This window comes from Salmo trutta, chromosome 23, assembly GCF_901001165.1.
Source record: "Salmo trutta chromosome 23, fSalTru1.1, whole genome shotgun sequence".
Lineage (NCBI taxonomy): Eukaryota > Metazoa > Chordata > Actinopteri > Salmoniformes > Salmonidae > Salmo > Salmo trutta.
In genome coordinates, this window is record NC_042979.1 from 27,391,500 (window position 1) to 27,406,394 (window position 14,895).

Below are 14,895 nucleotides of genomic sequence, written 5' to 3' on the forward strand. Positions count from 1 at the left end.
TACCCCCAAGCCATAAGACTCCTGAACATCTAATCAAATGGCTACCCAGACTATTTGCATTGCCCCCCCCCCCCCCCGTTTTACACCGCTGCTACTCTCTGTTGTTATCATCTATGCATAGTCACTTTAATAACTCTACCTACATATACATATTACCTCAACTAACTGGTGCCCCCGCACATTGACTCTGTACCTGTACCCCCGTGTATAGTCTCGCTGTTATTTTACTGCTGCTCTTTAATTACTTTACTCATATTTTTGTAAACTGCATTGTCGGTTAGGGGATCGTAAGTCAGCATTTCACTGTATACACCTGTTGTATTCGGCGCATGTGACTAATAAAATGTTATTTGATTTTGATTTGAAATGTGGCTTGTTAGAGTGGACTGGAATAAAAGCCTGCACATTAGCTCTCCTGGAGGATGGTTGACCCCCCTTGATTACATAACATTACAACCAAATACATTTTATGCCTTTTGAAATAATTAGCTCATTCAATATATCAAAGATTTTTTTTTAAATAGCTGAAAACAGGACATGGCCATGAATTGGAGATTGTAAACATGAGTGAAAAATGCCCTTTAAGTAAAATCCAAATCACATATCCCATTCAAATCCTAAATAACAGCTGAAAATGATTAGGATTCCATCAGAACCGTCCTCACTGATACCAGAGAGGATGCTCTCACCCGTAGGCTCCGTTGCTGAGGAGTTTGTTCATCTCAAAGTCCATCTCGCAGGGCTTTCGTCGGGATCGGAGGGCCAGAGATTGAATTCAGACTGATCTAGTGTGTAATCATTAGTCCAACAGTTGCAAACGAGAGTTTCTATTGGGTAAATTCAGGTATGTTTATCTGTTTATCCCAGTCCTTCTTGCATCTACGTGCTCTCCTCCTCTCACCTTTTGCCTTTACTTGTGGACTTCAATGCATGACACATCAGCTGTCTGTGACCATGCGAAAAAACCTTTCAAAGCCAAACCTTCATATCATAACCGCTACACACAGCCTATATCATTGTCACCATTTTAGTTAACGTCATGTCAACATAGCTACTAGAACGTGTTAGTAAACCCGCTACAATCATGCTGTATAGTCAGTAAGCAGTTTAGCAGTTACACCGGCGGGCTCCGTTGACAATAAAATTAATAAAACCAAAAGCTTACCTTGACTTGGAAGAGATCCTTGTTGGACAGTCATAGCCAGCTAGCTAACATAGCATCTCTCTGTTTGAGCCGGGTGTTTGACTAGGCTAAACTAGCTAGCTGCATTTGCTATTATATTGAAATATAGCTAGCCCTTTCTTGCTCCTCTATTTTTGAAGAAATTATTTTGTTCACAGATTGTTTCTCTTTGAGTCAACTACTCACCACATTCTATGCACTGCAGTGCTAGCTAGATGTAGCTGATGCTTTCAGTACTAGATTCAATCTCTGACCCTTTGATTGGGTGGACAACATGTCAGGTCATGCTTCAAGAGCTCTGATAGGTTGGAGGATGTCCATTGGAAGTTGCCATAATTACTGTGTAAGTCTATGGAAGGTGGTGAGAACCATGAGCCTCCTAGGTTTTGTATTGAAGTCAATGTCCCCAGAGTAGGGTGGAAGCTTGCTGTCCTCCGGTTACACCATAGTGCTACCCTACAGAGTGCTGTTGAGGCTACTGTAGACCTTCATTGCAAAACAGTGTTTTTTAATCAATTATTCAGAGGTGAATAGATTGTATTATACACTGCTCAAAAAAATAAAGGGAACACTAAAATAACACATCCTAGATCTGAATGAATGAAAGAATCTTATTAAATACTTTTTTCTTTACATAGTTGAATGTGCTGACAACAAAATCACACAAAAATAATCAATGGAAATCCAATTTATCAACCCATGGAGGTCTGGAATTGGAGTCAAACTCAAAATTAAAGTGGAAAACCAAACTGCAGGCTGATTCAACTTTGATGTAATGTCCTTAAAACAAGTCAACATGAGGCTCAGTAGTGTGTGTGGCCTCCACGTGCCTGTATGACCTCCCTACAACTCCTGGGCATGCTCCTGATGAGGTGGCGGATGGTCTCCTGAGGAATCTCCTCCCAGACCTGGACTAAAGTATCCGCCAACTCCTGGACAGTCTGTGGTGCAAAGTGGCGTTGGTGGATGGAGCGAGACATGATGTCCCATATGTGCTCAATTGGATTCAGGTCTGGGGAACGGGCGGGCCCGTCCATAGCATCAATGCCTTCCTCTTGCAGGAACTGCTGACACACTCCAGCCACATGAGGTCTAGCATTGTCTTGCATTAGGAGGAAGCCAGGGCCAACCGCACCAGCATATGGTCTCACAAGGGGTCTGAGGATCTCATCTCGGTACCTAATGGCAGTCAGGCTACCTCTGGCGAGCACATGGAGGGCTGTGCGGCCCCCCAAAGAAATGCCACCCCACACCATGACTGACCCACCGCGAAACCAGCCATGCTGGAGGATGTTGCAGGCAGCAGAAAGTTCTCCACGGCGTCTCCAGACTCTGTCACGTCTGTCACATGTGCTCAGTGTGAACCTGCTTTCATCTGTGAAGAGCACAGGGCGCCAGTGGCTAATTTGCCAATCTTAGTGTTCTCTTGCAAATGCCAAACGTCCTGCACGGTGTTGGGCTGTAAGCACAACCCCCACCTGTGGATGTCGGGCCCTCATACCACTCTCATGGAGTCTGTTTCTGACCGTTTGAGCAGACACATGCACATTTGTGGCCTGCTGGAGGTCATTTGGCAGGGCTCTGGCAGGGCTCCTCCTGCTCCTCCTTGCATAAAGGCGGAGGTAGCGGTCCTGCTGCTGGGTTGTTGCCCTCCTACGGCCTCCTCCACGTCTCCTGATGTACTGGCCTGTCTCCTGGTAGCGCCTCCATGCTCTGGACTCTACGCTGACAGACACAGCAAACCTTCTTGCCACAGCTCCCATTGATGTGCCATCCTGGATGAGCTGCACTACCTGAGCCACGTGTGTGGGTTGTAGACTCCGTCTCATGCTACCACTAGAGTGAAAGCACCGCCAGCATTCAAAAGTGACCAAAACATCAGCCAGGAAGCATAGGAACTGAGAAGTGGTCTGTGGTCACCACCTTCAGAACCACTCCTTTATTGGGGGTGTCTTGCTAATTGCCTATAATTTCCCCCTGTTGTCTATTCCATTTGCACAACAGCATGTGAAATGTATTGTCAATCAGTGTTGCTTCCTAAGTGGACAGTTTGATTTCACAGAAGTGTGATTGACTTGGAGTTACATTGTGTTGTTTAAGTGTTCCCTTTATTTTTTTGAGCAGTATATCATCCAATCACTTCTCACGCTTTGTTCTCAAAGCACCTGTCAACGCTACATTGATGACCTGATGAGAATATAAGCATAAGATTTCTGATCGTGAATCTACTTCACCCAACCAGTTTCATCAGAACACTACAGTCTAAATTGGTTTCTTGATCTCGTTTCAGTGGAGAGGAATCATCGGCAAATCATTTATCACATTTTAATTAACGTTAATGTCCGCGTGAAACTCCCTCCGTAATGTACTGAGAGAAAATACTTCTACGATAATTGAAAAAAAATCCTAATTATGTTTTCGATATTGGTCTTTAACGTTTTGAAAGCATTGCTGGAGCAGGAGTTTTTTTTTTAGATCAGATGAATGGCTTGTATTACTACTACAGAAGAACTAGTACTAGAAGTACCAGCTACCCAATGACCAAAATATTGTCAGCATTACAGCTAACCTTTCTAGCAAGGCTAATATAACTAGCAAGGCTAATATAACTAGCAAGGCTAATATAACTAGCAAGGCTAATATAACTAGCAAGGCTAATATAACTAGCAAGGCTAATATAACTAGCAAGGCTAATATAACAAGAATAGAGAAGTTCTAAGACGAAGGTGGCGTAGAGTAATGTACTGATCTGACTGCCATCCTAATGTTCCTCTCCTCTCTCCACTCAAACCCCAGCGTTCATTCTGACTAATTAGGAACGAATGGTCTCCCTATAGAGCTGAAACAGATCGACACAGACTGGCTCACTAACCTCCGTTCTCATTGGCCAATGTCTCTTGACTCATTTCCCCTGGGCCTATCCTGTGTGTTTTTCTTGCCCAGTAGCCTGGAGCACTAGAAGCAGCCTCCTAAGCAGGGACAGATGCTAAGTTACATTAGAAATGTGTTTAGGGTCACTATTGGGACAACCGAACAACCACTCCTGATTCGCTAGCTGCTGCTGTTCATACAGCGCTGATGGGAGGGGATGCACACACACGTCCATGTGCATACCCGAATGTACACGCAAGAGGCACACACACATACACACAGGAGTGTTCTGGAGTTGTGGTTTTCTTAATGGATGTCCGACATGTTTGTGTTGCTGCCTCTTCTGGTGTCCATGTAATTTCCCATCCTTTAGAGGATTTCTCAGACTCCGCTCAACAGACTGTTTCTTAACTGCCAAATAAAGAAAGAGTGTGTTAATATACAGTACTCTCTATAGGCTTTGACTAAATGTTGGAGTATATAGAAGACATCTGGATTCAAAGGGCACTGTTTTGTGTCTGAAGGTGAAAATGCTGAAATGGCGAAGTTGAACGAAATGCTGACATGTTTCTCTCGGTCCTGCTCCTATAGAAATTGCTCAGATGACCAGTTATGATAGTGGGATAGCTGAAACACCCGAGACAGATGACTCTGTGAGTATTCAGCATATATTATTCAAGTTTTTAGTTGCAGGTTAGATGTATTTCAGTAGAATAAAGTTTCTCTCCTCTTGTCCTCCCAGTCCCAGAGTCTGAACGCGGTCCTGCGATCCCGACGAAAGCCCTGCGAGATGGACTTTGAGATGAACAAACTCATCAGCAACGGAGCCTATGGGTGAGAGCATCATGTCTGGTATCAGTGAGGACGGTTCTGATGGAATTCTAATCTGTTTCAGCTGTTATTTAGTATTTGAATGGGGTATGTGATTTGGGTTTACACAAAGGGCATTTTTCACTCATGTTTACCATCTCCAATTCATGGCCCTGTCCTGTTTTCTTCCTAAGCCGTGATTAAGTCTACCACGGGACTGACAGGATGTATTCCCTCTCAACAGAGCTATAAATGTGTGATTTCAATCCATCTTTATAGAGTACAGGTAACTGCCAAAATAAAGGAAAAACTTGAGTAAATGAGGAATACAAAGTATATTGAAAGCAGGTGCTTCCACACAGGTGTGTTTCCTGAGTTAATTAAGCAATTCATCTCCCATCATGCTTAGGGTCATGTATAAAAATGCCCATTTGGCCATAATTTTGGCTGCCATGACATTGAAAAGGGGAGTCTCAAAGGAATATAGGGAGTTTAAATGGTGTGTGTCTGTCATCAGATCTCAACCCAATTGAACACTTATGAGAGATTCTGGAGCGGTACCTAAGACAACTTTTCCCACCGCAATTAACAAAAAAAATATTATGGAATTTATTGTGGAAGTATGGTGTCGCCATAGAGATCCTATTAAATTACTATTCTAATTCCTAATTATATGATTGTCGCATCCCTCCAATAGTTCCAGACACTTGCAGAATGCCAAGGCACATTGAAGCTGTTCTGCTGACTCGTGGCCCAACACCCTATTAAGACACTTTGTTGGTGTTTTCTTTATTTTGGCAGTTACCTGTATATGACTAACAATGTCATTCTCTGACCGAGCAATATATGCTTGATTTACCTCAGCCTGAACTGTGTGTCTGATGTATTGTCTTGTCTCTGTAATAGGGCTGTGTATCTGGTGCGCCACAAGGAGACCAAGCAGCGCTTTGCCATGAAGAAGATCAACAAACAGAACCTGATGCTGAGGAACCAGATCCAGCAGGCCTTCGTGGAGAGAGACATCCTGACCTTCGCTGAGAACCCCTTCGTGGTCTCCATGTTCTGCTCCTTCGAAACACGACGACACCTCTGCATGGTCATGGAGTATGTGGAAGGTAGGCAGCCATTATTCTTTTCTTACTATTTCTTTCTTACCAAAACGGTGGAAGGACAGGAAGCTCACCAGGGGGATAAACTGCTCTAGAAATACTGGTTAATGTTGTTCAGCCCTATTATTTACCAAAAGTATTACCAATTTTGGGTTGACATTAATCATATGTTGAATGTACTTCATTGTAGTATACAGTATTTTAATGTCAGAATTAACTCAGTAAGACAATTCTGTGTCTGTATGCCATTAGGCGGTGACTGTGCCAACCTGTTAAAGAACATGGGCCCCCTGCCTGTGGACATGGCCAAGATGTACTTTGCTGAGACGGTGCTGGCTCTGGAGTACCTCCACAACTATGGCATCGTCCACAGGGACCTCAAACCAGACAAGTCAGTCTCTAATATCTCTATAGTATAGTCAGCTAATATCACTGGAAATGTAGATAGATATAGTCTAATCTCAGATCTGTTAGTGCTGTCTTACCCTGGTAAGACAACACATGTCATAGTAGTTGGCAAGACTGCATGAACAGATCTGGTTAGACACCCTTCAGACTGCTGATCTTTACGTTTTTAAAATAGTCACAGTCGCTTTGGTCATTGATGTCTTTATACATGAGCAGTTATCACAAAGTGCATTACAGATACCAAGCCTAAAATCCCAAAGAGCAAGCAAAGCAGATGCAAAGGCACAGATGTCACTCATTTACTTATTGTATTCTGAGCCAGATTTGGAGATCTATCTTCATTGGTATCTATGTGATGCTTGTGTCTTTCTCCCCCACCCCCCAGTCTGTTGGTGACCTCCATGGGCCACATCAAGCTGACAGACTTTGGGCTGTCCAAGGTGGGCCTGATGAACATGACCACTAACCTGTATGAGGGACACATAGAGAAGGATGCCCGAGAGTTCTCTGATAAACAGGTACAGTGTGTGGAGATGGATTGGCATTCTACCTACAGTATAGGCCAGTCTTTCTCACTCATTTATAGTTTCTCATAATTAAAACAAGCAACCAGAGAGAACATGACCGTTATGATATCCAGTTTGAACACTGTTTGACGTGCTCAGACTGAATCCCTACAGCTTTCAGGTTATTGTTTATCAAATATGACATTTTCAAGCCTCAACGTTTCACCAAAACGTACTACTAGTACCTGTTGCCTTCTGTGTGTGTAGGTGTGTGGGACCCCAGAGTACATTGCTCCAGAGGTGATCCTCAGACAGGGTTATGGGAAACCAGTGGACTGGTGGGCCATGGGCATCATCCTCTATGAGTTCCTGGTGGGTTGCGTACCCTTCTTTGGAGACACACCAGAAGAACTGTTCGGACAGGTCATCAGTGGTCAGTCTCACTCTTCTCTCTTTTTGAGTTGACATTTAGGGTAAATCCTAAATTCCAATTATGTTGAAGTTTCACTTACCATTGACATCAATGCATGACTAAGTAGGAGAAAAATCTGAAGGCCTTTATCCCCAGTGAATCGGAAAGATTGGCACCATCCAATTCCATACTATTTAGTTAGATATTGCCAATCTTTCCGATTTATTTGGGATCAAGGCATGTTATTCACAAACCTGACTGTGTAATTTCTCAAGTTCCAATTTATGATAACGTACTTCCTTATGGCTGTTGTGTTCAAGCCTTTTTACATTTACAGCACATTATGCTGAATAAAGGAATAAGACTTACAAAAATGTCAGCAGTGGAAATTCTTAGTCTATACAGGATACAGGGAACCTCAGAGCCCCCTCTATCTATCCTATGAAATTGAATGGTGTGCTTTGACAGAATTGGTGTGCTCTATATTGTGCTCAGTTGGTAGAGCATGGTGTTTGCAATGCCAGGGTTGTGGGTTCGATTCCCACGGGGGGCCAGCACAGGAAAATGTATGAAATTTATGCATTCACTACTGTAAGTCGCTCTGGATAAGAGCGTCTGCTAAATGACAAATGTAAATGTAAATGTTTTCTAGCCATTTTAGTGTGTAGCACAGACATGGTGTAGTCGCCTACTTGTTCTATGCAACGAATAAGAAAAAATAGTTTAAAATGTCAGCATGCGATGTTCTTTGTAAACTGATCCTTTACACATAAGCTCGATCTATCCTATGTTAATTAATGTGGTGCCATGACAGATTTGGTGTGCTCTCCATCATACCAGGCCATAGGGACCCAGTGTTAATTAAAGGGCTCTGAACACACTGAGTTGAATGCCACGCTGCTCAGGCCTGAGGGCCACCATGCATATTCATGCCCCACTACCAAATTTGATTAAAATGGGGGCCTCATGGCGCCAAAGAGACAACCGTGGCATGGCACAGATTCTTCTGGTTTGGTGTACACTGGTATTTCTCAACTGGTGCTAGCGGTCTACACTGGTCAAACACACATGAACAGACTCACAGACACATTGAGGTACACACACAAACATGCAGACACAAGGATCTTTTTATCACATCATTATTATTTTTTTCAGACCTGGTAACACATTATTTTAGTACTGGAGAACAGACACTCATGAATTGAATTTCTCATCCTTGAGGTAGTGAAGGTTGTCAATTTCCAAATTCAATAATGTGAATAATAGACAATATGACCTTTGTCTAAGGAAGTGCACAATAGCATGCATTAATCAGATTATAATTGTGGGACTGTTAAAACTGTGGCTTACTGCTAGCTAACTCAGTATGTGTTGTCTATGGGGTATTGCTATCGGCTAACTAACGCAGTATATGTTGTTTCTGGGATATTACTAGGTGCTAACGAACTGAGTATTTGTTGTTTCTGGGATATTACTAGGTGCTAACGAACTGAGTATATGTTGTTTCTGGGATATTACTAAGTGCTAACGAACTGAGTATTTGTTGTTTCTGGGATATTACTAGGTGCTAACGAACTGAGTATATGTTGTTTCTGGGATATTACTAGGTGCTAACGAACTGAGTATGTGTTGTTTCTGGGATATTACTAAGTTCTAACGAACTGAGTGTGTTGTTTCTGGGATATTACTAAGTGCTAACGAACTGAGTGTGTTGTTTCTGGGATACTACTAAGTGCTAACGAACTGAGTGTGTTGTTTCTGGGATACTACTAAGTGCTAACGAACTGAGTATGTGTTGTTTCTGGGATATTACTAAGTTCTAACGAACTGAGTATGTGTTGTTTCTGGGATATTACTAAGTTCTAACGAACTGAGTGTGTTGTTTCTGGGATACTACTAAGTGCTAACGAACTGAGTATGTGTTGTTTCTGGGATATTACTAAGTGCTAACGAACTGAGTGTGTTGTTTCTGGGATACTACTAAGTGCTAACGAACTGAGTGTGTTGTTTCTGGGATACTACTAAGTGCTAACGAACTGAGTATGTGTTGTTTCTGGGATATTACTAAGTGCTAACGAACTGAGTATGTGTTGTTTCTGGGATATTACTAAGTGCTAACGAACTGAGTATGTGTTGTTTCTGGGATATTACTAGGTGCTAACGAACTGAGTGTGTGTTGTTTCTGGGATATTACTAGGTGCTAACGAACTGAGTGTGTGTTGTTTCTGGGATATTACTAAGTGCTAACGAACTGAGTATGTGTTGTTTCTGGGATATTACTAAGTGCTAACGAACTGAGTATGTGTTGTTTCCCAGATGAGATCAACTGGCCGGAGGGAGAGGACGCTCCCCCTGCTGACTCCCAGGAACTGATCACCCTCCTACTCAGACAGAACCCTCTGGAGAGGATGGGCACAGGTAGGTACAAGTTGTGCACAACACATGCCACACACAAATACCATTTTCACACTACTGAGCCAAGCCAAGCTGTACTAGGCTGGCCTGGTTTCACATTCACCATAGTTGATGGAACCGTGCTGGAAAGGACCATGTGTAAAGAACCTACAGTTCTGGCACATGTATGTGGGTTACTTTTAGTTTGTTGAAACTCAGCACAGGGCACAAAGGAACCTGTTTACTGTTAAGAGGTTTACGACCAGTTATGACCTACCAGGGAGCATTCTCTCCCCTCAGATAAAATAGTCCAGGTACAGACTGTGGTATATTGCCCTAACTGTCCATGTGCCTTCTCATCACAGCGCATTATTTAAACATACAGAGGGATAAATTGGGTCAACCAAATAGGCAGATCAGTTTATCACATAACAAATGCTGCCTTGTAAATGGGGCCCCCTCAGGAATGTCGACCTGGGCAAGGTCAAAGCATCATCAGCGTCTGCGGATCGTAAACATTGGCCCTGACCGGAGACCACGGGCCACCCACTGTTTGACTACATCTAAAATGGCACCCTATTCCCTATATAGCCCATAGGGCTCTGGTCAAAAGTAGTGCAGCATAGGGAATAGTGGGCCATTTAGGATGTAGACTTTGTCTCCTGTGTAGCAGATTCAATCTAATCAGGTTACACAGGACTGCATTCATCAGAGCCAATCCCCTGGGTCGAGTCGAACCATTCAGCAGGCGGCCCTCCGTCTCTTCCTCAAAGGTCACCGGCAGGAAATTGCACTGCATAATTTATGGCCGGTGATACGACTTTTGGGTGCCGGCCAATGATAAAGCGAGGAAGAAATGTTAGCGTCTGCACTTCTTTTGTGTTGGGGCAGTGCCACCACTGTCCAATGTCAACCTTTATTTTGGATGGAGCGGAAGTGTGTTTGAGTGCTTTTGTGTGCAAGATATCTGTGTATCTCTGAGTGTCTGTATGTGTACTGTATGTCCATCCATCCTTAGGTGGTGCATATGAGGTGAAGCACCACCAGTTCTTCCACACTCTGGACTGGGACAGTCTGCTGAGACAGAAGGCTGAGTTCATCCCTCAGCTGGAGTCAGAGGACGACACCAGCTACTTTGACAGTGAGTTTACTTCCTGCTCTCAAAATGTACACTAACCTATACTATAGAATACAGCCACTTCAAAAGTGAAAGTTAGTGAAGATGGTAACTAGTGTTTTATCCCCACAGCTCGATCAGATAGGTACCATCACTTGGAGACAGAGGAAGAAGAGGAGGATACCAATGATGAAGACTTCAACGTGGAGCTACGTCAGTTCTCATCCTGTTCTCACAGATTCTCCAAGGTGGGTTGTCTTTCTCTTTGTACCTTTCTCTCTCTATCTCCCCCCCACACACTCCAACCCCCCCTCTCGCTCTCTCTCTGTCTCGATAAATTACAAAAGATTCGCTCAAGGCATTACTGCTCACTCACTTCCATATTACTCCATATGATTGAAAAACAATGGTGGATCAATGAGGTAGTTACCCTCAACAGAAAATGTATGTAGTTCATACAAATATCTGCAGCTTTCAATGAAAACCCAACATGATAGATTTTTGGTCCATAACATTCTTTGCGTCTTTCCCCCCAACCCCCCTGCAGCCTGTTATGTAGAGCTCGGCTTTGCATAAATTTTCTGCTGCAAATCAGATCTATTTTGGTAGAACTTAGAACACAATGCAAACACACACACAGACTTGCACACATTGTTGTGCTGCATTGCAGTACGCTCTGCCTCTGAAAATGATGCACAAAGTGCCTTCTAAGGCAGAAGAATGTCTCAGAGGAAGAGTTTTTGTTCAGTTACCTACCTAGATCTTTTTGAGTTTTTGTTACCCACCAGTTTTTTGTGCACAGCCTGATAGTCTTACCCGTGGCTAACCAGTGGCTGCTGCCACTATTTTGGAACCACTGACTGTGGTTTCTATGGTATCAGACTCTGTGTCCCAATACTAAAGGGATATATTGATGATAGTGATGGTGTTTAGGTCTAGTAATCTTGTCCTCTGAGGAAAGACTGTAAAGTCTCAGTCTGTGTGTCTGTCCCTGCATGGTGTTCAGGTATGTAGCCCTCGTACCCATATACGGTTTGGGCACTGATAAACGACTAAATTGGAACACAGTGGAAGTATAGTAACATGCTATAAATTATGGCTGTGACAATACCAGTATCAAAGTCTTGTTTCCATGACAAAAATGAAAACGCAAAGCAGTTCAAACTCTTTGGTCCTTTAAAAACCAGCTGTATGTAAAATATTGCGTGCTATAGTTTGGAAAATAAATACATGTGACTCTGGATGACAACATAATGATGTTTGTTTCCAACATTATGGCTGTTTTCCTGAAGAAGTCGAATCCGCTTTGTTTTGTTTCTTTGCCACGATACTAATGAGTTTCGCGATACTGGTGTCATCCTGGCCCTACTATACATAACTTCAGAGCTCTGTATGGGTTTTGACTGACAACCGTTCTGAACTTGAGCACAGCACGCGACAAGAAGTTGCCCCATCCCTCCCTCTAATTGGTCAACTTTTGCAAATATTTTGTTGTCTGAGTGAGGGAAATACTGTAAATTTAAGAGGACTCGATATATTTTGAAAGATGTTGAGGATTATAATAAATACCTCTGTCATACAAGCAAGCCAAACACATATTGAGTCTAAATGTGCACTTTTCCATATAACTCGTCATATACAGTGTCAACGTTTATGATCACTATGTTTGATGTACATTTACAAGATGACATGTCATACCCTGGGTTTTTCTGAACAGAAGGAGCCTATGATTGTCTATTGTTATGAAAATTCACCGTGGCACACGCACCTGAATGCACTCATGACTCCTTTCTATGCGCACCAAAATGACACCCCTGCTCTAAATCCTCAACAATACAGCTAAGAGAGTAAACGTGTAAAGGGTTAACTGTATGTCTGTCTGTGTGGTGTGTAGGTGTACAGCAGCTTGGACCTATCTCGTGGCCAGCTGGAGGGGAAGGGAGAGCCTGAGGAGAAGAAGAGTGAGAGCCCTCTGACTGTAGACTCTCTGAGCTGGACACCAGAGTTCACTGAAATGTACGCCTCACAACATCCCTTCTGCTATACTCAAACTATCTATTGTTTTCACACACTTTTGGTATTATTTAAGTTCCCCCACTATTGCAGGGTCTCAGAATACCTTAAGACAAAGATGGCAGTGCATAACCTGCTTATATTAACCTATTTTGTCAGTACCACATCTATAATACAGTTAGCTAGTATGTTCTGAATGGTTTTTCTGATGGGGGTTGATATTTATCCATTCCTCCTTTCTCCCCCCAGGCCCTCCCTCACCCAATCCTCAGACACGGAGAGCCCCAGCATGGGCCCTCGCCCGCACGGCCTGCTCCCCAAGTTCGCCATCTCGGCTGAGGACGGAGACGAGGAGTCCCTGGCCCTAAGGGACCCCACCAAGTTGGCCTTCTCCATAGAAGAGGATGAGGCTGACGCAACCACCCCCGGGAGCACCCACAGCGGGGCTACTCTCTCTGGTATGGAGGCCTCGAGCACTGGTTAAAGCTGGTAGAAGATGTAGGGATAGTGTTAAAGAATTGGCATCATGTTGGCTGTTGAAGACTGGTTCAGCTGATATTCAAGAGCAGAGAAGTAATGATACGGGTATCACGTGGAGTTGTGTTTCAATGTTTTTAATGTGCCTGACTGTAACTAAAAAAATGATGGGACATTGTACCTGTTCTTCTTTGGTCAGTAGGTAGTTTCTCTGAGCACCTGGACCTGCATCCCTCCAGAGGGGAGGGCTTAGACAGCCCTGACTCCTCCTCCAAGACCCCCATGGACCTGGGAGGCCAGCATGGCGGCCTGCGGCCCGATAGACATGGGGAGAAGCATGGTGTTGTTGCCAAAGTCCCCAAGTCTGTCTCAGCCAGTGCCCTCTCCCTCATGATCCCTGGAGGTGAGTCAGATAATACACACACCCTACCCCTGCGATCTCCAGCATTTTGATTTAAGGATGGTTAAAGAGCAGAGTGTGAAAGCGATGAGAGGCCATTAGATCTGTGTGAAATTGGCCCGGCACGGCTGCTGCTGGGAAGAGGCTACTGTTTATGGAGTGGCTATGTATGCAGTAGCACAGAAGAGGAGCCTGTAACTGAGGTAGTAGCTGAGAAAAACACCCCCTAAGGGTAAATCCCTCATGTCTCACTCCCAGCAGGGGCACAGTGATTCCAGGCTGTATAGGAACAACTGGCTACAGGCGAGCTACAGGAAGACAGATCAATAGAAATGACAATAGCGGTCTTTGTATGCGTGTCTGTGTGTTAACCTTTAAATGAACCCCCACTGGGTATTTTGGTTTGAAGAATTGGAAAATTCGCCCTATAAAATTAGCATAAAAATTGATGGTGTGCTATATAAATACGTCTATGGCAACATGTATTTTCCTCTCACAATGTATCTGGCACATTCCTAGACTAGTCCCTTGATTGTATCACAATGCCCACATTATTTTCCCAAGGAATAATGCCCTTCATTAATGTGTCTCTTAGTGGTACAGATATCATTAGAATTGTGTTTGTCATTGTTCCAGATATCTTAAAGGCCGACTTTGTGAAATTTACAGATGTTTTTAGTCATTTCAAATGATAATCTATATTTGTCTGTCTTGTTCCAGATATCTTCGGGGTGTCCCCACTGGCCAGCCCCATATCCCCCTACTCTCTCTCCTCTGACCCTTCCTCTCGTGACTCCTCACCCAGCCGAGACTCCTCCCTCGGCGTCATCAACCCTAGGCATCCAATCATCATTCACAGCTCGGGGAAGAAATTTGGCTTTACGCTGCGGGCCATCCCGGTGTACGCATGCGATCGTGATGTCTACACTGTCTACCACACAGTCTGGGTAAGAACTTTACTTTGATTTACTGACTTTATTGTCCCCATGAGGAAATGTTGTTGCAGTGTCATGTACACGTTTAAATACAAAACAAATTCACAATACAACTTTCATAACGGTTACATACCAATAAAAAGAGACTAGCCTGCTGGCCTTACAGGGTCGATAGGAACATTAGCCTGCTGGCCTTACTGGGTCGATAGGAACATTAGCCCGAGCTGTTTCGGAGGGATATCACACCTGGCAAAAATCAT

General features: G+C 43.7%; 1 protein-coding gene across 7 annotated transcripts in view; it reads left to right on the top strand.

Annotated features, from left to right (window-relative positions):
* mast4 (microtubule associated serine/threonine kinase family member 4) overlaps positions 1-14,895 on the top strand; it is a 166,596-nt gene that overhangs the window by 141,318 nt on the left and 10,383 nt on the right. For 6 of the 7 annotated variants that reach the window (XM_029709662.1, XM_029709664.1, XM_029709665.1 and 3 more), the window contains 13 exons: positions 4,646-4,707; positions 4,797-4,888; positions 5,771-5,979; positions 6,226-6,364; positions 6,767-6,899; positions 7,155-7,320; positions 9,616-9,717; positions 10,712-10,834; positions 10,943-11,058; positions 12,705-12,826; positions 13,073-13,281; positions 13,500-13,703; positions 14,421-14,647. In XM_029709662.1, coding sequence (XP_029565522.1) covers positions 4,646-4,707; positions 4,797-4,888; positions 5,771-5,979; positions 6,226-6,364; positions 6,767-6,899; positions 7,155-7,320; positions 9,616-9,717; positions 10,712-10,834; positions 10,943-11,058; positions 12,705-12,826; positions 13,073-13,281; positions 13,500-13,703; positions 14,421-14,647 — 1,904 coding nt within the window. The remainder of the gene's footprint in view (positions 1-4,645; positions 4,708-4,796; positions 4,889-5,770; positions 5,980-6,225; positions 6,365-6,766; positions 6,900-7,154; positions 7,321-9,615; positions 9,718-10,711; positions 10,835-10,942; positions 11,059-12,704; positions 12,827-13,072; positions 13,282-13,499; positions 13,704-14,420; positions 14,648-14,895) is intronic. The other variant, XM_029709663.1, reaches the window with a different exon arrangement.